The sequence below is a fragment of the Canis aureus genome, chromosome X (genome assembly GCF_053574225.1).
Source record: "Canis aureus isolate CA01 chromosome X, VMU_Caureus_v.1.0, whole genome shotgun sequence".
In the NCBI taxonomy this organism is placed as follows: domain Eukaryota; kingdom Metazoa; phylum Chordata; class Mammalia; order Carnivora; family Canidae; genus Canis; species Canis aureus.
In genome coordinates, this window is record NC_135649.1 from 86,197,121 (window position 1) to 86,224,518 (window position 27,398).

The 27,398-nt window shown below is 42.2% G+C and overlaps 1 protein-coding gene and 1 pseudogene across 2 annotated transcripts in view; one reads left to right on the plus strand and one right to left on the minus strand.

Annotated features, from left to right (window-relative positions):
• The window catches only part of EFHC2 (EF-hand domain containing 2), a 197,225-nt gene that overhangs the window by 90,231 nt on the left and 79,596 nt on the right, over positions 1-27,398 (plus strand). For both annotated transcript variants that reach the window (XM_077890289.1, XM_077890290.1), the window contains 7 exons: positions 181-432; positions 3,347-3,460; positions 3,829-3,967; positions 10,617-10,782; positions 19,119-19,261; positions 21,905-22,101; positions 25,281-25,411. In XM_077890289.1, coding sequence (XP_077746415.1) covers positions 181-432; positions 3,347-3,460; positions 3,829-3,967; positions 10,617-10,782; positions 19,119-19,261; positions 21,905-22,101; positions 25,281-25,411 — 1,142 coding nt within the window. The remainder of the gene's footprint in view (positions 1-180; positions 433-3,346; positions 3,461-3,828; positions 3,968-10,616; positions 10,783-19,118; positions 19,262-21,904; positions 22,102-25,280; positions 25,412-27,398) is intronic.
• On the minus strand, positions 11,794-11,887 carry LOC144309297 (U6 spliceosomal RNA; annotated as a pseudogene).

Consider the following 27,398-nt stretch of genomic DNA (forward strand, 5'->3'; position numbering starts at 1 on the left):
GTAATTTTAAGGTGACAGCTGGTTGTAGATGTATATATATCTATGTCATTAGTCAGTTGACCTTTAAAAAAATATCACAGAATAGTCAGTGGGAAAGGTATCTTTACGTTCTTTGATTGCTTGCATCCCAGAAGTGATCATGCACAACTGCTGTTCTTGACTTTTTTTTTCCCTTTTCAGACTCTAGATTGCATGAAGCCTTTACGCCCCTATGAGTCCTTAGACACCCTGAAGCAGTTCCTTGAGTATGATAGGAAGGTTTTACGTTTCTTCTGCCTATGGGACGACTCAGCTACCCTGTTTGGGGACCGAAGGGAGCTCATTCTGCATTACTTTCTGTCTGATGATACCATTGAAGTCAAAGAAGTGATGCCACATAACTCAGGCCGGGATGCTATGTCATTGTTCCTCCAGAGGAGAAAGCTACCCAAGGTGAGCAGCAGACCCAGAACCCCTTCCCGAGTTTACCTGTGGGCTGAGAGACTCTCGCCACTCACTGTCCAGAATGTTATGGGTTATGACTATGTCATGACTATGTGTCACTTATCATATATGAGTACAGGTGTTTAAGAAACCTTCATTTTGTGCTATTAATACACATCTATGAAAGTACCATAGAGGATATGACAAATCAGGGTTGGAATATTCTGGGTTTAATCAAGGCAAGTAAAGGAAAAAAGTGAAATGCAAGAGAAAGTGCATATTCATCGAGTTCATAATCAGTCTTCTGAAAGTAAAAGATTCTCTAGTTAATTGTTTGTGGGGCACCTGGGTGGTGCAGTCAGTTGAGTGACTCTTGGTTTCAACTCAGGTCATGATCTTGGGGTCCTGAGATCAAACCCCATGTCAGGATCTGTGCTCAGCGCAGTCTGCTTGAGATCCCACTGCCCCTGCCTCCATAAATACATAAGTAAATCTTAAAAAAAAAAAACTGCTAATGCTCTTGAGTAGTGCCCTGGCCTCTGGCCTCTAAAACCTACTGAGGAGATAGCAGTGGTTTTGGTCTGGGTTGTGAATGTACAAACACACATAGGCACACATGCACACATGCACCCCTGTAAGTGTATGTACAGGAATGACTCTTAGGAGAGTAGCCACCAGTCATCAGCTAGTCACTGGCTTGCGTCAATGACAGCTTTTACATTTTTCTTACTATTAAAAGACAGTTGTGAGACTGATTTCTACATGTTTATGGCCATTTGAGAGCTAAGTAACTTGAGTGCAGCAGAAACAGCACAGAGACTAGAGGACCTGGGTTGGAATTATGGGTCTGCCACTTAAAAGCTGTGTGACCTTCAGCAAATCACATAACTTCTCTGAGTGTATTTCCCTATCTTTAAAATGCTGTTAACAGAGTATCTCTCTGGAAGTAACTGCAAAAGCTAAATGGGATAATATAGTGAAAAACAAACAAACAAACAAACAAAAAAACCCCACTAAGAACCTATGAACACTTAAAGGAAACATAAAAACAAAGGTCTTTTCACAGCTCTGTGTTACATTTCACTTGTTATTTGGATAACATTTTTTTAACATTCTTCTTTCTGCTACTGAGGAGGTTACCATAACACTCATTTCTGATTCAAACGACTGATGGTTACTTGGTCCTCACAGAAGCTCTCCCAGATTCTCTGAGCCCACCACCAGAAATCTTACTGTGCTGCCTGGGCTGAGGGGAGGAGGCAGGATTTGTCCCAGAGGGGGTTCTGAAGTATGCACAGCAGGTGGCCAGGAGGGGAAGCCTGTTTTTAGAATGGCTTTGACCGATACGCTAATTATAAAATAATAATGATGCACCTGACATTTGCAGTGTGTCTTGGTATCAGTTGCCTCATTTATTCATTCTTTCAGCAAATATTTATCAAGTGTCAACTGTGTGCCAGCTCTGGGGTTAGAGTAAAAAGGAAAATGGATTAAGTCTGCTTCATGGAATACATTCTCACGGGGGAGAGGAAAAATAGCAGTAGGTATTCCCTTGACACTCAAACATACTTTGAGAAAACAAGGAATCAGGACTATTATTGCAGCTAGCTGACAAAAGTGAAGTTCTCAGAAGGTAAATATCAGGCTCCAAGTCCTGTAGCCAGTAAGTGGCAAAGACAGAATTTGCTCCAAGTGTACTGTTTTTCTGTTACATGGCTTACTTATACCCCACACTTTATGAATTCACACATTTGAACTGGCATTTTATGTCACACGTATCAGGGATGATTCAGATTTCTCATCTGTATGTGATAAACTGATCACTATTGACTCACACAAGTCAGTTAGGATATTTCCTGCAGCTCATGCAACTGCTAGGACCACCTCTAGTGCCCAGAACTGAGGAGTATCCTGGATTGCTCTGGGCCACGGTTTCTGGTAGAGGCTGCCTGCACTTTTTTTTTCCCCTGCCCCACTGAGTAACTTCTGTTGGCCCACTAGTGCTTCCTTGAGCTCAGGATTGGGCAGGATGCTAAACTGAGTAAAGAAGGCAAGGCATGGTTTCCTCCTCGGGTCATTTCGTAGTTCAGTGAAGAGAAAAGATGTCTGCTTATATGAGGCATTTAGAGAACCACCAGGAGTGGTTTAACCGTGTGGTAGGTGCTGTGCAGGTGTGGACTGGGGACAGGCCAGGAGGATGGGAAGGGTCACAGGAACGATGGGCCTTTATCACAGCCTCGAAGGATGATTGTGGAAGTATAGGGAGAGGGAAATGGAGTATGATGGCAGAGAAGAACCCTATTAGGGGCAGGGTAACCAATTCCCTCTACCCTTCTGGGCTCTCGGCTGAGACCACCTCCCACCCCCATAATAAAAAATTAAGAAGTGAAAAACCAACAAATGCTGAATTACATGCATACCTCCTGTATACATGAGAGAGACTCAGGAAAATGGAGTAACTCCCTGAAATGGCCCAAGCTCTACCTCCTTAAATACCATCGCCAGCTAAAGATGAAACAAGCTGCCAGGGGAGGTGGGAAGAAGGGTAGTTATAGGGGGTCACCAAGAAAAGCACAGTAAACAAAAGTAAGGCTGTGATGCAGATTTAGGTTGTCATCTTTTCCACTAATCAGAGGTCTTAGAGATCTCAAGTCTTCTTTCTTTTCGTGGTACACAGAGGGAGACACTCTTATAAATTTAGATTTCCTTTATCCTTGTAAATGTCTTTTACAGAAGAGTATTTCAGCTTCTTCCATGTCTGTTGTTTCTTAAAAAAACCCAGCACACCCAAGAGGCCTATTTTGGGGTGGTGTGTTTGCTTCCCTTCACATACAATGCCTATTTCCCACTTGAGCCCCTCACCATGATGGTTTTTGTGATTAGTAGGCCATCTACCAGACCTTGTATGGATTTTGTCTTCCAGTATGGCCCACCTGGAGTCTGTCAGCCAGGCCAGGTAACAGATCGAACAGTTCTTAATATTTATGGTGGCTTGAAAGAGAATCGAGTGGATGGCTACCTGTTGGATAAATACAAGGTGAGGAACCTTCACATTTCGTTGCTGCTTCCAGAGTGACTTTCCTGGAACGTGAAATGTGCAGTGTGAGTCACAGATTGTCTTCTGAGATTAACTGTGAATGAAGTTAACGAATACATAAATGCACACATTGTACTGCTGGCTGTCAACACTAAACATGCTTAAGTGCTTGCTGTTTGCAAGCACTATACGACTAAAAGATTTTCCAAATGTTGACAGCAACTAGTTGTCTTGGTTTGATTTAAAAAGTTCTGTTATAAATGATATAAGTGAGTGGGTTTTTTTTAGCAATTTTTTTGGGGGGAAGGTAATGCCTGGGTCTTTGGAGGGTCTATGATGCCAATACTTTGTTCCTTTGTTTTTATTAGCTAGGAAAATTAGATCAAGAGTTTTACAAAGATAGTGACCTATTCATAGGAGCCACCATCAATGTATGGGGAAGGAAAGTACTTCTTTGTGACTGTGATGAATTTACGAAGACTTATTATAAGACGAAATATGGAATTGGTGAGTGATACATATGTACATTAGAAAATAATATTTAAAATTTAGAATCTTTATTCCCTACTTAAAATTTTGCTTTTGAGTTTTAAATGCTCCTAAGAGCTACCATTTATTGAGCATTTGCTCTCTGTTGGACATTTGTTGTCTTACTCGTTACTAACAACGACCCGAGGCTTATTCATTATTCCCATTTTTGAGATGAAGAAACTGAGGCTTAAGAGGGCTAACTTGTCAAAGATTATGCAGTGAGTAAAGGGTGAGCTGAGATTTGAACTTGTCCGCCTGATGCCAGAGGCTTCTGTTTTCCTTTATAAAAGCCAGCCTCCCACCTTACTGCAATATAGGGTCAGTGTTTTCTGGTTGAGCGACTGAAATGGGAATCTGAATGCTTTTCTTTTCACTGAATTCTTGCTAACTACAATGGATATACTGTGTCTTTGAGTTCTCTGGGGGAATTCTCTTGTGCCAGTTTGCTCTACCTTTTTCTGATGAAGCCCTGCTATGTTTCCAGCTTTTCTCTCTTCTTAGGTATTCTATTCAGATGAGTCCAGTTCAGAATGAAAACAGGTGATTTATTAAAAACCTACCAGGCACAGATTATTGTGGTAGGACTTAGGAGCTACAGAGTCAAAGAGTTTCTTAGGTGGGAAGGAGAACAGAAACCTACAGCACGTTGGATGGTGTTATGGGAATCATAGAAGCAGGGAAGGATCTGATACGAAACCTGAAAAACGAAACCTGAAAAACAAACCCTTCATTTGTGAAACCTGCCAGCCAGCTCTGCCCTCATCCTGGGCCCTGCTCCAGGCACCTGCTGGTGCTAGGCTAAGTACAGGCTGGTGGGACTTGCCAACCTCCCAGGTTGGGGTTTGGCTGGGGTGGGAGTGCTGCTTACTCCTGCACTCCTCTCTGAACATTGGAGTGTTCATATGAGCACACTTCCCTGAGGGATGAGATAGAAGCCAGAAGCAACCAAAGCTTCTTAAAAGATAAGGTGCTTTTTCTCTAGAATGAGATGAGCACCTCTTGTGTTTCGGTGTCCCATTAGTATTCCTGGCTTCCTGGGAATCTCTCTCTCTCTTTTTTAAAGATTTTATTTGTTCATTGATTAAGTGAGTGATTGCACAGGGGGAGTGGCAGAGAGAGAGAGGGAGAGAATCTCAAGTAGGCTCCATGTCAGTCGGAGCCCAATGCAAGGCTAGATCCTAAGACCCTGAGATCACGACCTGAGCTGAAACCAAGAGTCAGGTACTTAACCACCTGAGCCACCCAGGCACCCTCCCTCCTGGGAATCTTTACATCACGGGAGAAAGCAGAGCACACACAAAGGATTGGAATAAAGAAGACTTTCAATTTCACTCCCTTTTTTTAAAGATTGTATTTATTCATGAGAGACCCAGAGAGAGGCAGAGACCTAGGCAGAGGGAGAAGCAGGCTTGCCATGGGGAGCCCGAAGTGGGACTCGATCCTAGGACCCTGGGATCATGACCTGAGCCAAAGGCAGATGGTCAGCCACTGAGCCACCCAGGTGACCCTCACTCTTTGGTTCATTAAGGGAAGTTGTTCCATTGCATCTGTATGGCAGATGCGTTAAAATACGTGGGCCTTGTAGGTCCACATTGGTGGTCTCTTATTTTCTAACATTTATCCTCTTTCGTGGACACAGTTGGGAATACTAGTTTTGGGGACTGTGAACAAGAGGCAGCCAGGAATGTGCATGTGGTAGCTATTATAGAGAAGTTGCTAGTGGGCTATATAGGTCTTTGGGAGGGAGAATTTGGTTTTTAATAAATGTCAATACCTGTTCAGAGTAAATAAGTTGTCAGTACAGACTTAAAATTTGAAAAAAAAAAAAAAAAGAAAAGATAAGGGAACTGAAAGTATGGACTCAAGTCATACTGAAAGATGATCATAACATAAAGGATGGGGCAAAGTTTCCAAAACATCATGTGATCCCTTCAATGGAGAGCCCAACATTTGGTCCATGATTGTCCATCACCTTGATTTTGAGAATATAAAGGTGGCATTTGGGAAAATGAATATGATGATGGTGAGACATGGTACATTGTTAGTCTCTTAACAGGTTTGCAGGGAAGTTGCAGAGGCAGAGTGAATTCAGTGGCATACTCTAAATCTAGCCATCCTCAGCAAATGAATCCGCTTCACATGCCCAAGGGTCCATTTGTGTTGAGCCCTAGTGTTTAATTCCTTTCTGCTACCTTCTTTTGTTCACTCTATAGGATTATGTATTATGTAAAAAAAAAAGTGGTTTGTGCCTTTAAAGCTAATATAACACGAGCATTATGCATTTAAACAGAAAATTATGCAAATGCAAAATTATGATGCATTTTATAGTCACGCTGACTTTTTAGATTTCTCATAACATATGTTAAAATATTCCATTTAACAGACACTATTATTACACAACATTTCTTAAGTAACAACAGTGTACTTAATGTAAGTAATGACTAGAAATTACATCCGTGATGCAGCGGAGGCGGGGGGTGGGTGGGTTGTGAATCCGTGTTCCCTGATAATCTTTACGTTGCCATTTCTGACTTTTTGGTAAGGTTAAATTAATGTACTTAATGTTACTTAGATACAGTTACTTCTGACATTTTAATTTTTATTTAGACTTCATCTGCTTCTATAAATTCATCAGACCAAATTTTATACATCATACTTGGGTACATTGGAGCTCAAACCAGAACAAATTCCTGCTAATAACTGCAGTCCCATTTCCTTCCGTGTCAGTAATTGTGGTCAGTAGAATACCTAGTGTCTCCACTCCGCAGCACCACAGGAAGGAGATGACAGGTGCTAACCACACAACTAGGGACCTCCTAAGGGGAAGCCAGTGGGGAAGATTCATAAATGCAGCCTTCGTGCTTTTTCCAAGAGGTATTGGTACCCTGTTGTAAAACCCAGTTTGTCTCCTAAGAAAGATAAGATTTTTTTTGTGTGTTTAAGGATTCCAAGGAGAAAGCAATTCCATAGACTTCTTGCACAAAACATTCCAATGTGACTCTCCCCCCTAGGTCACTTGGCCTTCCTGCTGGCCCTGGCTCACCTGCTGGGCTGTAGCATGTCACTCCTTCATTATTTCATGTGGATGAACACGGACTGGCAGATGGAGGCCTGTTGGACTTTCCTGTAGCATAAAGGTTAGAAAAGGCTCCAGGGGCTCCAGCATGTGTTTCTTTCACTGAAGGAATGGGGACGTGAATGTAAAATGTTCTTACCTTAGAACTACTGCCTTGGATTATTATTTCTTTACTATAGGAGAACTTGCTATCATCTATTCTTAGTGGCTGGGAACCAAACTAGTAAAAGACCAGCCATTCTCACTGCTCTTGAATACTTATTAGGCTATACTGACATTAAGGATGAGCAAATTCTTTTAAAAAAAATGATTTTATTTATTTATTCATGAGAGACATAGAGAAGCAGAGACATAGGTAGAGGGAGAAGCAGGCTCCCTGCAGGGGAGCCTGATGTGGGACTCGATCCCAGGACCCCAGGATCAGGACCTGAGCCCAAAGCAGATGGAAGAACAAAATTCTTAAATCATCTTTAATTTTGTGATGTTATTTCTGGCCTCTTGATGAACTCTGAACTCTTGGTGCTGGAAGCAGTGGGACATCCAAGATAAGAGTTTTAATGATCATCTGAGCAAATTAGCTATCTTAGGCTGCAATAATGGAGTAGACTTTGCCTCTCGTTGCACCACATGACCCCAATGGATCTAACATTTTTTCCTCTTTTTCTTCCCTTATGAAGTACAGAGGATTGAGGAATGGATGATCCCTAAGGATGTTCTAGCTAGAGCTCAAAAAGTGTGTGATTCACTAATTATTTGACCCAGAAATGAACATCTGACTCAAATCATTTGACCTGGGTATATTGGGTACAAGCAGAAAGGGGGATACTTTGATATTAATGAACTTAATGAAGCTTGAGCTTTAGGGTTCTTCCTTTGCAGGAGCCCCAGTCAAAGGCCCTGGATCTGATTTTGTCATAATAATTTGGCATTCTTTGTGTTGAAGATTTCCTCCCAAATTATGTTATAGGCTCTAGGCCTCTCCAAGTCCGGGTCCATATCTGGGTTACTAGAATATACAAGATGAACGTTGAGGTGATGGAAGGCTTTCTCCAGCACTGTTTCCAACTGAGATGGCAAATATTAGAAGGGGCATTAAGATTCCTTTTATTTTATTTTTTTTTTGTTTTTTTTTTAAGATTCCTTTTAAAAACCTAGCACCTTTCTGTAAATTTGTTGGAATCTAGTTAATCGTGGATAGACAATGGTATATATGTTTTTGCAAGTCACTGGGAATTAGAGGAATCAAACCATTGGAAAGACAGATGTGTCTCAGGGTTCAGCAGAATGCCGCTGGAGAAGATGTTTGGGAAGATGCTGTGTATAAACACACATAATTTTTCACATAGCCAACAAATGGTTTTTAATACCTGAAGCATGCAGGATGCTGGGATGATGGAAAACCAAAGGCAGGAAACATTCTGGTGCAAGCCTGAAGCCTTGCGAATGTACACAGTTATCCAGATTTCTCTGGATCTTGGGCCAGAGGATCCAAAAAGATGTACGTGGTACAAAAAAGTCAAGCATGATGGAGTGGGACAATTCTCGGCTTTTATACACTAGATGGCACTGTGGGTGCAGAGGAAAACTCTAAATTGGTTCTTTTGTTACTTAAATCTGTTGCAAAAATTATGTAGTTAAGAAAACAACACTGTTATAAAACCTGTAATTTGACGGGGAGGTATAGAATGCATTCTTAATTACTTCGTGATTCAGTATGTGTCTTCTTTTGGTTACACTGTTCAGATTAGTATGGAGAGAGTTGTGTGTGTGTATATGTCCCCTGTCATAAGAAACGGATCATGGCCCAAATAATTTCCTAATAATCATGTGGAGCTTTCCCTGCCATCCTATGGTCCTTTACCTGAAATGAAGGTTCCAATCAGTGGCGTGTTTAATTTAATGGTCAGCAATGATAGGGTCTGCTGTAGTTCAAGCCTAATTCCAAGATCTGAACTTTCCTCTTTATTACCAAGGTTTTAATTGCCACAAAAATAGCAAGAGGGGAGGCTCTCAAGTCACTTCTGTACTGGCTGCCTGGCTGCTCCCTTTCACTGAGCCAGTGAGAAATCTTTGATGGCATTCTCTCTGCCAATATGTCTTCTGTGAACGGTTTCTGTTAGGGTAGAACAATACTCTTTTGGGGATTATGCTTGAGGGGATTTCGTGCAAAGGCTAAGAAATAAGGAAGTCTAAGGAAATGCAAAAGTTGAAAATGTCTTCCAATCAGAGTTAGAAATAGCCTCAAACCCTTTGCCTTTCTTCGTTCCAGCAGTAAAACAAAACAAAACAAAAACAACAAACATGCACAAAAAACCCCTCAATTTTAAGAATTAGGTTGCCTTGGATGACAAACTGATGCACGTTTCCAGTTACAGAGGTGTGCTCTAAATCTGTACTCTTGATTCGGTTAGAACTTTGACAGAGGAAAAGGAAATCTTTGTTCATATGGAACTACTCTTGAGTCACGAATGGCAGCACCTAGGGGACACTCAAGGTTGGAGAAGTAGAAGTTCGATTCCATGAGTTGTCTTGTGTTTTGCTTTCGGGAAGATCCTGCCATTTTCTTTGCCCTTTGGATAAACATAAGTAAGTGACTTGGAGCCATTGGTTCAACATGCTAGTCGCTCTGGAGAGCATACACGCTTCTCAAAGATTATACAGCCTCACAAATGAGGGCCTGAAAGCTCCCAGGCTGTTACATAAATGTCCTCAGCTCCCTGTCCATCTCTCCCTCCTCGCAGATGAGAAGTACGTGAAGAAAATCAATAGTATTTCCAAGTAACACGCCCTTTGAGTGAGTCGGCAGAGGTGATTTTTAAAGTTTCGTGTATTTGTTATCGGTTTTATTTTTGTTTTTTGGGCGGGTTTTGGGTATTTTTGCTTTGTCACATTTTAGTACAATTTCCGTCTTTTCTTGGACAGTCACAAGAGCAACCTGGAGCGGTGGCTGGTGAGAGGAACTTTTAGTTTTGTTTTGTCACTAGATGGGGAAGTGCCATGGCCTGGCGTTGAGGTAGAGGAAGGAGAGAGGCCTGAAAAAGTGGACACAGGAGGGAGGGGACAGTGGATGGGGAAGGTAAAGGCAAAACAGTCAGGAATCAGTCCTGTTTAGAAAGGAATTTGATTAGTGGGTGTTGGCTGAAGTTAGGAGAGGGCTGAGTCGCAGGTTAAAACAGGCTATGGGTGGCAAAAGGTTCCAAGTTTGAATTTTCGTTATCATTGGGAAAATCAGAAAAGAACGAAAAATAGTCAGACATGGGGATGTGATGACAAAAGAGAAATGTTTACTTATTTGACACAGGCAGTTTCTTTTTTTTTCCTTTCTTTCTTTCAAACCAATGGCGATTATTGAGTGAGTTCTGTGGTTTTTATAAACATGATTGAAACCTACCCTCACAGGGTTTTGCTGTGTTTTGTTTGAAAGAGTTTAAAATAGTCCACACAAAGCTCTCCATGTCCATCTTGAAAACATAACAAACCTTTCAAAACAGCCACAATCAGGGCAAAAAAAAAAATATTGACGTTTCATTTGCCTTTGTTTTGTTATAGAGAACTTTACCTCGATTCCATGCAAGGCTCCACCTCTTCCAAAAATAGAAAGGAAATTTCCACCTTACACCGGCTTTGGTTCTGAAGAGGATTCTCTCCGTTCCTGTATAGGCCTCGTGCCCACACCTCATCAGAGGGACTTCAAGAAGTTCATGGAAAAAGACAGGTGCTTGAGGGAACCGTGATACCAGTCTGATCTTTCCCAAATGCGTTCAGGGTTTATAGTGTAGCCCTTGTGGCCGAAGACATGACACTCAGCTCGTATAATTAAAAGTCCAAGCACATACCATTATAGCTTTTTAATGAAATTGATTAACATACAAGTATTAAGAGGTCCTCAATTGAGTGGTTATTTTATTTATTTTTTGTCCCAGTTTCATTGAGGTGTAATTGACCTATAACATTATGTTATCTTAAGGTGTGCAACCTGACTGGATATGTATACATTTTGAAAAAACGATCACCACTGGAAGATTAGATCACATCAGTCACTTCACTTAGTTAGGATTTTTTTTCCTTTTGTGATAACTTTTAAGATCTACTCTCTCAGCAACTTTTAAATATACAAGAGAGTATTGTTAACCACAGTCACCATGTTGTACGTTAAACCCCTAGGACTTCTGATTTTATAACTGGCAGTTTATACCTTTTGATCCCCTCTACCCATTTGCCCACCCCCTACCCCCACCTCTGGCAGCCACCCATTTGATCTGTTCTGTGAGTTTGGTTTTTTGAGATCCCACATGTAAGAGAGATCATACAGTATTTGTCTTTCTCTGACTTATTTCACTTAGCATAATGCCCTCGAGGTCCATTTATGTTGTCACAAATGGCAGGATTTCCTCCTTTTTTATGTTTGGGTAATATTCCTTTGCGTATGCGCATGTGGCATCTTCCATATCCATTTATCTGTTGCTAGACGCTTAGGTTGCTTCTATGTCTTGGCTATTGTGTGTAATGCCGCAGTGAACACAGGGGTGTGGGTATGTCTTCGGGACAGTGATTTCATTTCCTCTGGATATATACCCAGAAGTGGAATGGCTGGATCATATAGTGGTTTTAATTTTTTCAGGAACCTCCATACTGTTTTCCAAAGTGGCTGCCCCATGCATTCCCACCAACAGTGAATGAGGGTTCTCTTTTCTCCACTTTCTTACCATCGATTTGTTATTTTATTATTTTTATTTTTTAAAACACGAATTTGCTCGCCATCCTAATGGCACAGGAGCCATGCTAATCTTCTCTGTATTATTCCAGTTTTATTTTATTTATTTATTTATTTTTAAAGATTTATTTATTTATTTATTTATTTATGATAGAGAGAGAGAGGCAGAGACACAGGAGGAGGGAGAAGCAGGCTCCATGCTGGGAGCCCGACGTGGGACTCGATCCTGGGACTCCAGGACCGCGCCCTGGGCCAAAGGCAGGCGCCAAACTGCTGAGCCACACAGGCATCCCCTTATTCCAGTTTTAGTATATGTGCTGCTGAAGTGAGCACTTGAGTGATTATTTTAATGTGTAATCTGGAAGCCCTGAAAGTTTTATTATCCCCAAATTATGTTGCCTTTCCATACACATATCTCCTTAAGATGGTCCCTAGGAAGTGGTATAGAGTAGGGGTCAGTAAAATGTTTTGTTATGGATCAGATCATAAATATTTTTGGCTTTGTAGGCATTGGGCCTCTGTTACAACCACCTAGCTCTGTCATCATAGTGTGAAAGCAGCCAAAGAGTCCATAAACAAATGTGTGACTGTGTTCCAATAAAACTTTGTTTATGGACATTGACATTTGAATTCCATACAATTTTTTACACATCACAAAATAATATTCTCTTGATGTTTCCCAACCATTCAAAAACGTGAAAGCCATTCTTAGCTCATAGCCCAGACAAAACCAGGTGGCTGGCCATATTTGATCCACATGCTATAGTTTCCTACCCTTGGTATAGAGGCTTTAGTGACTCTTAAGTATTTTTCAGAATAATACTTGACAATTATTGTTTTCACTTGAGAGGTTTGAGTTTAGTAACCATAGATTATTCCTATGGCTGAATATAATTTCAAAAGATGGACTTTCAAAGGTATTCCTCATATATACAAGGAAAAATCTGCTGCTCCATCATGTGTATAGAATGTGGGCACTACCCATGGCTCCTTTTTATTTCTGCAGGGAGAGCAGACCCTGGAGAAGTTAAGTTGGGGAAAAAGTGGTGGGAGAATGTTGCAAACATTTGAATAAGATGCGGGCTAAACATCGAAGTCCTATGCGAGGGGAAATACTGAATCAGGAGAACTGGTGATGAAAAATGATAAAGGAAACATGTAGTAAGACCAGAAGAAAGAGATGAAAAAGCCTCCAGAATTTGATAAAGTTAAATGGGATCAGATACAATTGTAGAACATTTTGACGTAGACAGAAGAAAAGTTTTGCTCTATTTGTAAAAGTGGTGAAAACATATTAAGAATTATATAGAATACATAGAAGGTTGTCTTGGCCATGACATGAAGGCTTTTGCCTTTTTTTTTTTTTAAGATTATATTTATTTATTTGACACAGAGAGCTCAAGCAGGCAGAGTGGCAGGCAGTGGCAGAGGGAGAAGCAGGCTCCCCACTGAGCAGACAGCCTGCTGTGGGGCTCAATCCCAGGACCCTGAGATCATGACCTGAGCCAAAGACAGATGTTTAACCCACTGAGCCACCGAGGTGCCCCTGGCTTTTGCCATTTTAAGAAATAATCCTTGGGGCGCCTGGCTGGCTCAGTTGGAAGAGCATGTGACTCTTGATCTCGGGGATTGTAGGTTTGAGTCCCATGCTGGGTGTAGAGATTAGTTAAAAGGAAAATATTTTTTTTAAAAATCCCTTATTTAAAAAATAAAAAAAATAAAAAAAAATAAAAAATAAAAAATAAAAAATAAAAAATCCCTTATTTTTAAGGATTTTAGAGTTCTGTTTTTTAAGTTGTAGAACTGATGGTTCTACAACTGGTTAGAAATACTGCTACTTGTGCCTCATCCTAGACCTGTTAAGGCAGAAACTCTGGGGGTGGTAGGACCTGTACTGTGTTTTAATCAGCCTTCCAGATGGTTTTGATGCACACCGGGCTTTGAGAACCACTAATTCCAATCACAGAAGAGGGACACTAACTCATACTCAATCCTCCTTACAGATAAGAGTTTACAGGGCAGGACTTCTGATGGATACTTTTCACTAACTGCTGCTTTTTAGGGCAGCCACCCGAAGGAGGCAGGCAAGAAGAATGTCCCTATTGTAAAAGGAGAGGGAATTTTTCTTATAAGTAAACAAGATGAAATATGATCTAGGGTGTTGCTCCTGGAACCCCGGGGAGGGGGGAACAGCTCCTTGTGGGTCGTTGCCTTTAGTCTCTCTTTCTGTCTACACCACATCAACTTGCCCACAGGACACTGACTGTAGACAGCATTCCACCTTCTTGTCCTGCTGCCCTGGCTGGGCCATTGGTGGTACAGGCACAAATGTGTCTAATTTTGTTTTTTTCTGTCCACTGCTTGTTCCATGCTAGGAATACACTTCCCTCAAGCTCCTCCTACACAGTGACCTTGTTTCCATAGTAACTGGCACATTCAGCTGGAGATTTACACATGAGTGTGAATAACTCAAGGTTTTAAAACTGTGAGAACCTAAGGAAGATGATCTCAGAGAGCATGCAGAAATGGGTTCTTAATGCAAGTACACTGTGGATTGAGATGTACGGTTGTGTGTGACATACGTTGGTTATATGTACATTGCTGTTAAAAACTTCCTGGGTACTAACTGTTGTATGAGGTTAATGGTGATCAACTTTGAATCATTTGAGGAGGAAATAGTTCCAAATTAGAGCACATCAGGTTTTTGATGGAACAAAGGCCTTCATCTTCTGGGTACAAATTCACTGTGATGGCCTGCTGAGCAGATTGTCTAGTCTGACTTGGGAGAACCAGAATATCTTTTCTGGCTGCACTGGTGGAATTACTTTGTTCTGTGTGTACCCATAGTACTCTACTGGTCATACCTTTAGGAGTAGTAGTAATAGTAGTAGTAGTAATAGTAATAATATTACCACTACTAACAAGCAGTTTATGGTTATGGTGTGCTAACTACTTTATGATACTTGAGCTCATCTATTCCTCAAAACAATCTCATAAAGTAAATAATACTGTGGTACCCATTCCTCACATGAGGGAACTGGGGGGTCAGAGATGATACGCAATTTGCCTGAGCTCACACAGCTAATTTTTAGTTGAACTAGAATTTGAACCCAGAAAGGCCTGTCTCTTGGAGCTTACTTTCTTGCCACAGAGCCTGAACTTCCCACAGTGTATGGCAGTTACTTGTTTATGTAATCGGTTTATGTAATCGTGGTGTTCCCCTGGTTCAAGAGCACCATGAGGGCAGGGACTGGCTCTGCTGTGTCCCTCAGAGTTAGAACAGCGCTGGCTACCTTCTTGGAGCTCATTAAATATTTTGTCCAAGAAGAGAAGCAATGGATAAATAAGTAAGCAAATAGAATAAGCTTCACCCTTCTCATTCTTATGGATAGAAGAGACAGATGACTTCCCACCAGGAAGGCTGTTATCCCAGAGTTGTGCTATTCATAGCTATAGAGCATCCAAAAATTCATGGTTTAATCTTAATCTCTGCCTTGCTTCAGATGTTGTCTACCTGCTGTCACCATCAGTCATGCTGTTTTCTCTTAAAAAGTTTTTTTTCTCATCCATAAAAATAAGCCTTCATCTCTCTTCCAACCACAAGAATACAGCTCTTGCTGTTTTTGTGGTCTTCAGGGGTTACATAGCCCTGAGCGAGCCATTCATTTTCTTAGTCAACAAATATTCACAGAGTACTGTGAATACCTGTGTGCCGAACACATCTAGGGGCTTGAGATCCATCAGTGAATGAAACAGACACATAACCCTACTCTCATAGAACATACAGTCTGGCTGGGGGAGGCAGACAGTGCATGCTACAGATAACACCTAAGGGCATTCCAGAAGTATGGAGAAGTGTGAGAAGAATAAGGAGGATCTGGCAGGGCAGGGCTGAGGAGCACCCTCGGTTTCATTTTTAAAAATAGTGTGGTCTGGATGGACCTTAGCAAGGAAAGGAAACCTGTTGTAGGCAGAAGGAGCAGTTGGTGTAATGGTCCGGAGCATGAAGCAGGCCAACATGGGTAGAAGACGTGAGTAAAGGGCAACAGAAACAGATTAGGAGAGGTAGTGGGGGATCAGATGCTACAGAGGCCTTGAAAGACCATTTTAAGGATTCTTTTGACTTTGAGTGATGAGTGGAGCGGTTGAGAAAGACAATGATGGGAGTTAGAACTAGTTCAGAGACTATTACAGTGGTCCAAGAGAAAAGTTAGGATGACTTGGATCTGGGTGGGTGCTGTGAAAGTGATGACACATAGCAGATTCTGGAACTATTTTGAAGGTCGAGCTAATGGGATTCCCTGACAGCTTTGGATATGAAATCTGAAAGAGAGGCATTAAGGATGACTCCCAAGGTTTTGGCCTGAACAGCTGGAAGGATAGGGTTGCCGTCTATGGAAAAGACTGTAGATAGGGCAGGTTTAGGGGCACCTGGGTGGCTCAGTGGAGCATCTGCCTTTGGCTCAGGTCATGATCCTGGGGTCCTGGGATCAAGCCCTGCATAGGGCTCCCTTCTCAGAGGGGTGCCTGCTTCTCCCTGGGCCCCTCCCCCTCACTCATGCTCGCTCTCTCTCTCTCTCTCTCTCAAATCTTAAAAGCAGGTTGGGGCAAGAACAGAAGTTTAATTTGGGCACAAGTGAAGTGTGAGATGTCTATTAACTATCAGATGGAAATACTGAGTAGAGTTTGGGAGAAAGATCTGAGTAAGAAATAGAAGTTTGGAAGTCCTCAGCATGTAGGTGGTATTTAAAGGCTTTTTTTTTTTTTTTTTGTATTTAAAGACTTGATCCTAGAAGAGATCATCAAGGGAGTGAATATACACTGAGAAGTGGATGACCAAGTGATTCTTTTGGAGTACTATGTTTATAAAACAACAACAACAACTCATGTATAAGTGGACCCAGGCAGTTCCTTGTGTTGTTCAAGGGTCAACTCTATGTCATAGTCAGTTATGACAAGTAGCTGTAGGTGTATGTGTTTGAACCTGTCACTGTCCCAGAAAGCCATATGGAGCGATATGAGGTGGTATAATAGGAACCAGAGAAAATGCTAGTTTTTTGAGTGTGAGGAGTATTGTGATAAAAAGAGAGTTTAGAGAATTTTGATATTAGCTTACTAGTCAAGGAAATAGCTGAAGATACTTGCAGTGTTTTTCAAAGTATGCTCCAGGGACCACTTCATCAGAATCTCCTGGGAGAGCTTATTAAAAATGCAGGTTTCTGGAGATGCAAGCTAACTACTGAATCCCTATCTCTAGGGGTAGGACTGGATTCTGTATATTTAACAAGTTCCCCAGGTGACTTTTAAACACAACAAACTTTGTGAACTGCTGCTCTAAGATTTTGTTTGAGTAAATTATTCCTGACTGACGAGCTCTCCAGAACACAAGACTTAGGTGAAAAAATGGCATTTTAAATGTGAAAAACCCATGCTTAACATACACACTTCCAAATGTATGTAAGTTTTAAGAAGCTACATTTACAGTAGTGTTCATGTGGCCTGATGTTAAATCTTCCTCAGTTGATATTTCTGTGATATTTCTGGCGCCTGTGAAAGTTAATGGGTCCTTCTTGAGACAGGGGTTACCAAATCTGTTGCTTATAAATCCAGTTAAGTACCAGACAAGATGGCTGACAAGGTATAGCTGCCCCCATGCTTTCTGAGGTCTGTCTGAAGCCAGAGAAAGTAGGAACTAAGAAGACAGAGCTTGTGGAGCCCTGGCTGTTTTGCCCTCGGTTTTCTCTGAGGCTAGCCCCCCAAGCTGCTTCTTTAAATCTTCCATGAGGCCTTAAACCCATGTAGCTGGGAATCTTGGCACCATGCTTTTTTAGCCCTACTTCCTTGGGCAGTTGGAGAGGGGGACAGAGAAAAGCAAGTCAGAAATACAGGTTCTGTTCTGTTTTGTTTTGTTCTTATTGTTGTCGTTTTGTTGTATTTTCATTCCTGTGACCACAAAGAAAGAATGAACTTAGGCATAGGAGAATCTGAAAGTGAGGGCCTCCCTGCTTTGAGTCGTGACAAGGAAGTGATGAAGTCCATGGTTTATTTTACTCTGTGCCTCCTTGGGGTAATGATTTTCATTACCAAAGCCCTCCCCACAGGTTTAGTATTTTACAAAGGCCACCATTTACTAGCTGATTTCCACAAGACATGCTTCTGCTGATGGACCATAAATTAATTTCTTCAGTGACCAGGCAGTCAACTTTGGGAACTTTGCATTCTAGAATTTGATCCCTTCTTCAATCTTTCAGGCTATTCTATTCATGTGTAGAATTCTGAGTGCAAATTTGAATCTATATGGATCTTCTAACCACTTCCTGCAAACATTTAGCGAGTATTTATAATGTAAAAAGTACTTAGTATCAGACAATGATTAATAAGGCACCATCCTTGCCCTGGGAAAACAGACCAGTAATAGCCACTCACAATATGGGTTATAAGTGCTATGAAGGAGTAGGTCTGTAATATTTAATACAGCATTTGAAAAGGAAGAGGTAATTTTTCTCTTAAAGAGAGTTGAAGGGATGCTGGAGAACGGGGGCGGGGTGGCTCAGGGAGGAGAGGATGTGGGGCTGGAAGGGAGCAAGGAAATGGGCCTGAGAATGTAGGAGGTGAACATGGGGGAAGTGGCTCCAGGCACCGGTGGGGCACATCCTCTTGCTGCTGGACCAGTAAGGGCCAGATGCCTGTCCTTCCTGCTGATGTGATTGTTGTGGTCGCTGACCAGCCTCGTGAGTAGGAAACAGCTGTTCGATGTAGCTGGTTTGAGGAGTGTGTTTACCTTTGTTTTGGGTACATTTTCCCAGTGGGTTACCCTGGACATCTAAAGAATAAGAGATATTTTAATAAACTGAGAATAACTCCTCTTCATGTAGATTTAGAGCCTTAAGAGGGTGGTTGAACTTTTTCAACTTTAGAGAGTGCACGCTACTATCTTAAAACCATAGCACACCTGGTGGGTAGGGGAGGTGGGGGAAATGGGTGAAAGTGTCAAAAGGTACAAACCTGCAGTTATAAAATAAATCCTGGGGATGTAATACACAGTATGGCGTTTATAGTTAGTAATACTGTATTGTGTATTTGAACGTTGCGAAGAGAGTAGATCTTAAAAGTTCTCATCACAAGAAGCAAAATGTATAACTCTATGTGGTAATGATGGATGTTAAATAGATTTATTTCAGTGATCCTATCGAATCATGTTGTACACCTGAAACTAGCATAATGTTGTAAGTCCGTTATACCTTAATAAAAAAAAAAAAAACATAGCACACCTTTTGCAGGTTTTTTTTTTTTAAACATTTGTAATAAGGCTGTAACCCTCATTTCTCTTCATTTAGCTATGGCAACATAAGCAATACACTCCGGTTTTTTGCAAAACTCATCACACACAAATGTGCGGATGTGGACAGGATGTTTGTTATTTCATACTTTCTCAGTGATGACACGATCTCAGTGTTTGAACCTATAGAGAGGAATTCAGGTAAGAGACAGCTCTTACAGCAATTTTCTCAGAACAAGTAGCTGTCTTTCTTTTGAAAGTTAGAGAGTGTGGTCTGATTTTATGGCCTAGATGACTAAGATGGTGGCTTTCTTTTCTCTTTTCTTTTCTCTTTTCTTTTCTTTCTTTTCTTCTTTTTCTTTTTTTCTTTTTCTTGTAACCACTGGAGTTCATTTTATAAAGATCTCTTAAATGGGAACCCAGACTTGTAAAATGATGAAAGAGGAACAGTTTGGTTGGCTCAGGGCTAAGGGACTCTGGATGCCTCCTCTTGGCTGTGGCCTCTGAGGTTCCTCTGTGGAATCCGGGGGTTTCAGAATCATGGTCTGTCTACCACCAGTTCCCTGCAAAGAGAGCAAGACAAAGGAAATCTCTATTTTGGATAGTACCACTTACAAAATGTTTCCTTAACTATAAGACAATCCCAGATTAACAAATTTTAATCTTCAGAGTCTGTATTCCTCTGGTTTGTCTGTCGAGGCTCATGCCAAAGTTCCAGCACTCAGGCCCACAGAATGCCTTGCTGTGGCGTGCCGATACAGTGGACGTTGCTGAGGAGAGCCATTGATTTTGACTTCCTGAATTATGGAACTTTAGGGCTCTGCTCTTTGTCCTGACATATTTAAGACTGTTGTCTGTGCTGAAGACACTTTTGGGAAGAATGGTCAGTGGTGTGCTGGTGAATTGGCTCTCTGAAAAAAGTTTTAAAAGCCCTGATCTATAACACTTGCCAGTTGTCACAGTGTAGATGCCTCACCATAGTCCATTTCAAGCAAGTAACACTAATGACTGGCTTGCAAAATCCCTAAAAATTTAGGTCAGCTCTTACGAGCTGATGGGAGCCACTCTGTGTACCTAAGTCAGGCTGCATAGTGATTTCAGTAATGAATCAGATCATAAAATATGAAATCAAATAGGAGTAAATAGAAAGTCATGCTCTTAAAGATCAAAAAATCAACTCTGGGAGTGCCTGGCTGGCTCAGTCAGTAGAGCGTGTGACTCTTGATCTCAGGGTCGTGTGTTCAGGTCCCATGTTGGGTGTGGAGCCTACAGGAAAAAAAAAAATCAACTCTGTACATCTAAGAATAGGGGAAATTATGGCCAGATGACAGCCTTTATAAAACAAGGTGATAGAAGTCAATTACAAGCTTACTAGTAATAATAGCAGCCACGATTACGTATTGTTACCTTAGAAAAGCTTCATGACATTAAATTATGACATTAAATTTTGTGTTAGTGTAGATCCTCCAAGGGGTGAGCTCCAAGATGGGACTGAATATACAAAAGATGCATTAGGGAAAATGTTGGCAAGGGAAATTGTGGAAGGAGCCAGAAGAGGCCAGGAGAGCCGTTGGACTGCTGTGTATATCTGACTCCTGTGAAGGATAGCAGGAAGGAAGGAAGAAAGTCTTAGATTGCAGGGAGAGTCTAATCACATTTAAGCAAGGCTGACCAGGAACCCAAGAGCTGAAATCACTAGTTCAGGAGCCTCCATCTTGTCGGAATGGGCCTGCCTTGGTATTCTTGCCTTATCCAGGCATTTGTTGGCAGCAGCCTGTGGGAAAGCATGACCTCAGTCCAAACCCAGGGATAGGTGTCAGAGCATAACCACTAGGACCTTTGTCACCTGTGTTCCCCACAATAGGTGATCTGAAAGGCACATTTCATCACTCCTTACAAATTTTATTCCCATTTTACCAGTGAGTATTCAGAGGGATTCCGAGAGATTTAAACTCCTAAAGATCATCCAACAAGCAACAGAGCCAGGATTGGCCTCCAGCTCTGTTTGGCTCCAGAGCCTCTGTCTTTCCACCACCTCTAGTTTTTGAATGTGGCAGGGGTGTGATGAAGCTGACCCCCAGAGCTCATCTGGCTTCAGGTTATATTCAGATGGCTGAAGGTTTCAGTTCAGTATCAATGAAAAGATACTGGAGATCCATCTTCAGTTCTGCTTGCTGCTTTCCAAGAGGCAAAAACAAAACCAAAACCAAATAAACAAAAACCACCCACCCAGATAACCCACGAAAGAGAGCAGATGGAATGGTCAGAATTCTGGAAAGCAATAGATAGATATTAATTAACAGATATTTAGCCTGTAGAGGAGAAAAAGTTGTGGGACTCGCAGATTTATCTTCAAACCGTTAAGTAAGCTCCTTTCTAGAAGGAAGGCATCTTAATCTTACACTTAATCTGAGTGTTGGAATAAATTTAAGACCTCATCGGGGACAAGAAGGTGGAAATAAGCTCAAGTGGGCAATTTTCCACGTGGTACTGTTCAGACGTGCTCTGAAGCAGAGTATCTTCCTAACGTCCTGGTTCTCTGTATGCTGCTGGGCATATAGCAGGCGCTTACTGTTTATTTAAGTGTTTGGATTGGGAAGGGAGTAGAGAGAGGAAAGAAAAGGCTGGAATGCCATACTTTTTTTTTTTTCTTTACACATTCACCTAGGGAGCCTATTGTTCCCCCACTGCCTCATTCTTCCCTCAGGTCTGAGAAGAATAGGCAGTGTGAGTTCACAAGCTCACTTGCCTGGCCTGTGTTTGAGCATGAAGGAACTCTAAAGGCAAGTTGTATGGTTCTTTGAAGAAGAAAGGCTACTCATTAACTTTTCTCTTTTTCTATAGGGATTACTGGTGGGAAGTTCTTGAAAAGAATTCGTGTTAAGAAGCCTGGACAAGAGGTCTTTAAAAGTGAACTATCCGAATATATCAAGGCCGAGGAGTTGTATATTGGGGCCACAGTGAACGTGAATGGCTACCTGTTTCTTTTGCTCAACGCCGACGAGTATACCTTAAACTATATGGAGACGAATTCTGACATGGTGAGCTGTGTAATTCTCGACTTGCCCCTTAGCGCCTGCAGTCTGTGTTTTTCTTTCTCCAGGCCTTTTTGTCTTCATCCTGCCACCAGTTTTACATTGTGCACTCACACATGTGGCCATGAATAATGGATCTGCGCGAATAATGGATCTGGCCCCAGGTCCCGGTCTACTGTTTACCCGCAGGGTCCTCGGGGCACTGCCCAGCAGCACAGGGGTGCCAGGCACAGGCAGGAGGCAGAGCCCAGGGTTGAATCAAGTTTCCTGGTTTTTTTGCTGACGCTGACAGTGCTTTCATAAAGAAATTCAGCAGCTATAGGAAAGGAAGAAAATCTGGTGCCACACACTGTGCTGTCCCTGTTAATTGGCACAGGCCTACACGGAAGACCAAGCGCTAAACAAACAGAAACCCCAAGGGAACCTGAGAGTTGCTGGGCTTGCAGCTTTCCATAACAGGAGCTACCTGAGGCCCGAATAAGAGTTCAAGGACAAATTGGCAGCAGTGAGCTCAGAGAATTTTTTTTTGTTTGAAACAATATGGCAGATGGGTACTGTTCCTAAAAGCACTAGTATGGTGTTGCTGTTCTGTCAAACTAATGTTTCGATAAAATCTTGAGTTTTTTAAGTGTGGACCGGTTTGGTGTGCAAACATGTACATTTGAGAGATATTGCCTAATAGTGAAAAATCCACCTAGAAACAATTATTTTTTTTAAAGATTTTATTTATTCATGAGAGAGACAGAGAGCGAGGCAGAGACATAGGCAGAGGGAGAAGCAGGCTCCCTATCAACTGCTGAGCCACCCAGGCATCCCTAGAAATGATTTATTTTAAAAGTCTGCCTCTAAGTAATAATATTTATGTGCCAATTATATCTATACTTCGATATCTATATATCTATATCTATACACAGTACCAGTTCTGTTTCATTTTTATATAAAATGCTCAAGGGTAAGTTGCTAAGATCAGTCTCTCTGTGTTTATCATATCATCCTGTCTGGGTCCTCTGAGCAGCAGGTACCAAGGCTGAGTTAAATAAACAAGGGATGTCCTGGGAGAAATGCATATGAAGGATCAAAGAGGAGGGAGCAAGAGTAGGTGGGGAGCCTGAGATGTAGGTCTGACTCCTGAGAAAAGAGAGGGAAGGAAGGAGAGGTGGGTGCAGGAAAGGCCTCAGGACAAGGAAGGAGAGGTGGGTGCAGGAAAGGCCTCAAGACAGGGTGCAGCTCTGAGAAAGTGTCAGCCAGGCCGATGGGGAGGTGGAGCCTGGGAGCAAAGGCTGCTCACGGAAGTGCCGGAAGTGCCATGTCAGGCTGGAATGGCTCAGCTCTGGTGCCCCTGTTGCACTGTCGTTGGGAGGAGAACAGCCTGGGCAGAGTATGGCCGAAGGTATGGCAGGTGGGGGCCATCAGCTCTTCTCTGCAGCCTCTCTGGATAGTAGGCCCAGACAGCACCTTCCAGCGCCGCTGCACCGATTCTCCTTTCGCGGGGTTAGGACTTGGGCTTGTCATAAAACCGTGAACTGGTAGCCCTTCAAAAGCACTGAATTCAGTCAAGAGGTTCAATAATAGGGCAGTTAGATTGCTGGAGACCAGCAGGCTCGGCTGGGAAACGTGGCTCCACGCTTCCTGGCTGAGAGGCTTGAGACCCATATTTTCCCTGAGCTCCACTTTGCTCATCTCTACACAGCTGATCCGTTTCAGAGAATTAACTACGAAGAGGAGATGCAGTAATGTGTGTGAAGCGCTTAGCTCTGGGGGGCCCATAGCAAGCTTAGGGTACAATTTGCAATAGCTATTGTGAATTAGGACTCGATTTTCAAACACAGGGTGAACCTATGTGTTAACATCCGTGTGTGTGTGTGTGTGTGTGTGTGTGTGTGTGTATGCATATACGTACTATATATGTATATATGTATTGTAGGTGTGTATTATATATGTATATATGTGTTATGTATATACATGCAAATGTTAACATACTATATATGTTATCGTATAGTTTATATAAATAGTGTGTGTATATGTATATATATATGTGTCTATTTGATATGAAGGGCTTTTCTCCTTTCAGAAAGATAAAAGCAGGGTAGGACATTATCTGGTATTAGCATCTCAAGTGAAAACTGCATTATTTTAAAACTACCCTTAACAAGGGCTTTCTAAGCAGAAAAAGATTAATACACTCTTTTTTTTTGTTTTTTTTTAAGAGATGGAGGCACAGAGGTAGAGGGAGATAGAGAATATTAAGCAGGCTCCAAGCCATAAACTGAGCACGGAGCCTGATGTCGGGCTCAATCTCACAACCTTGAGATCATGACCTGATCTGAAATCAAGAGTCAGCCTCTCAACCAATTGAGCCCCCCAGGGACCCCAAGATTAATATACTCTTTAATATCTTTGCAAAAGAGCTAATAGATCCAATCACGGAAATAGATGAAAGGCAATGCGGAACGGTGGGGTGGATGGGGGTCTGTGATAGGTCTCAAACCCCCTGGTGGAAGAGAGACCTTTATACTAAATTAACATCAATGTTTTTAATCTTTCATGTGTAATCTTCTCTCTCTCTCTCTCTCTCTCTCTCTCTCTCTCTCTCTCTTTAAGCTCTTAGCTGTAATTATTTACAAGCTTATACTTTACTGGATTGAGTAAGCAGTATTTTTACAGTCTAAAACCTAATCACATGGTAGGAGACAGGAACTGGGGGCTGCCAGAGAGTGAAGGTCGGGGATTCCAGTGCATATGGATCTCTTGACACCCAGCTGTGCTCTGTTCAGTGCATCATCTGATGGCCAATAGTCCCCAGGGGGGCCCACTCTTGAGATCGGGAGAAAATGAGGGTCCACTTATCCAATTGTGAATCCCCATCCTCTCCATTAGGGTCTCCCAACATAGTCCAAGGGTTCAGGTGAGAAGGCTGAGGGATTGTTTTCTGATTCCTGCAGTTTACTGTCCCTTAAGCTCATTTTTCTCAGATCTGGGCCTATGCTGATGTTGCTCTTTGTCCTAAACTGCAACTGAAGAGATTTAATTCTAGTGGTATTTCCTCTGCGTTGGTCTCTATGGACAGCCATGCCCAGCTGTGCTCAGGTTCAGAGTGTGAAGTCTCTTTGCTGGCCATCAGAAAGATTGGGCTCCCTATGTCTCAGGCATGTTTTAATATCCTTCCTTTCCTTTCCCCCTTCTAGTTTCCCATGAGCAGCATTGAACTTATCTTACAAAAGCTGAAAGAAGAAGAATCAAAATCCAGAGAGATCAAGCAGGTATTTACAGCCGCTGACTGCAAGCACACAAAGATGGTGGATTATAATACATTCAGGTAAGCCAGATGCTGCCAGCAATACTCTGTTTTCCCTTCAAGATTGTCTAAAGAGCAAAGAACAATTTCTTCCATAGTGCTGCCTAACTAATTTACTACATGCTTTTTATTAGGACTTGACATTTCTTTGTGTTTGTACTACGTTGTGATCAAGTTCGGCCCATTTCTGGTAAAGTTTTTTCATTTGCATATAAAAGAAGCTTATAGGCAAGAACAGAGAGACAAAAGCATAGAAAGTCAGTTCTCCTGGTCTCGTGAATCATGGTATTGGAGGCTCCAGGAATGCTGGGAGGAGTGCATCCGGGTGAGAAAGGCAGAAAAAAAATGCAGCTAAGGGCACCCTTCTGAAATCTGGGGAACAAAGGGAGAACAGCTTCCTAGGAATGTGACCCATTTGGAGAAGACTGGAAACTTCCCTGATTTTTCAGAGAATAGGTGATATGTATGCATCTGGGTGTAGGTGTGCTTATACACATCTGTGTGTTTTGAAAAACAAAAATACAGAAATCGAAAGAAAATAGATGACAGTAGTTAGAACTCTAATAAGAAATCATGAGCTTTGCTGTTTTTTCTCTAAGGTAGAGTTGAATTCTGGGACTGTCCAGTGGCTGACCTGGGCAAATTGCCAAACAGTGGAAACACAGGGAAATTCAAATTCAGGATCTAGTACAATTGTGAGACTTCTTAGCCTGAAAACAAAGTGAATGGAGTGTTCAGGAGAATGTAAATTAAATCATGGATGTGAGGACAAAGGGGACTTTCTCTTTAGGCTGAGAATTCTAACTCCTGAAAACGGTAGTGGCCAAGAGCTATATAGGAAACTTGCTGGAGTCAAGATGTGGGCTGACCAATGAGGAATTGACCTCAGGAGAGGGGGGCAGGGTGGGGCTGTGTTTGAGGGGGTGTCTTTCCAACTTTGTGTCTGGAGTTGCCTGTTCCATCAATACCTGGTGACTTGAGGCCACCATCAGGCCCGAAGTATACCCCAAACTCATTTGTTTTAACAAAGCTCTTTTGTGTCTCCAGAATGTTCTTTTGAGAGAAACAGGACATATTTTTATTGTTTCAAATTGCCAACCTTCTGGGATCAATAAGAATTTATAGCTCTTTGTTATTGTTCATGGTTGTACACATGTTCATGGCCTTTTGGAAAATACGTGGAGACAGAGGAAAGAGCAAAGACAATTGCTCAGGCTGGGGTCTAATGGCAAGCAGTGGAGGAGGAAACAAATTTCCATCAGAAATGAGGGAGTGGTTTCATTTTGTTATTTTGTGTCCTTTTACAAAAGCATCCATTGGCCAACACATCAGTGCAGTCTGTTGGAAACACTTTAGGGAGTTTATGGGACTTTCTGGGAGGCACGTAGGCCCGGGCAGGAGATCCAAGGAGGAAAAGTTCTCTGCAGATGGAGGCCTGACCCTGACTGTGGGTGGAATAAAGGGCCACCAGGCTGTGTGATTGAGGACCGCCTTAAGGCAGTGCCTGCTCAGAAAAAACCAGCCCCTCACCCCCATCTTTAGGCCCTCTGCTGGCCAGGAATTCCTTAAGATGGAAACCAGATCGGGTCATGCCCAGCCTGCAGAACCCTTCAGTGGCTTTGGTGCAGCCGGCTGAGCCCCAGTGATGTGACTCTGTTTGTGTTGCCAGTGTTAATCACTTCTTGTTCCCCAGCCTTGGCCTCTGGCCCTGCTGGCTGCCACTCAGTTTCCCAAATGTGTCAAGCTCTTTCCTGCCACTGAGCCGATGCACACACCCTTCCTTCTGCTTAAAATGCCCACACCCCAGTCGTTTCTAGGGCAAATTCGAAGGCTCACCTTCAATGGCACTCCTCCCAGCCCACTCCCCAACAGAGGCTTGCTTTCTGCTTCTCCTGCCTAAAGTGGATCACTCCCTGTTATCTTTAGCCTTTTGTTGCTCTTTTTCACAGCATTTAGTACATCTTGCAATTGCTTTATTGAGACATTGGTGCCAGGGGCATTTGCACCT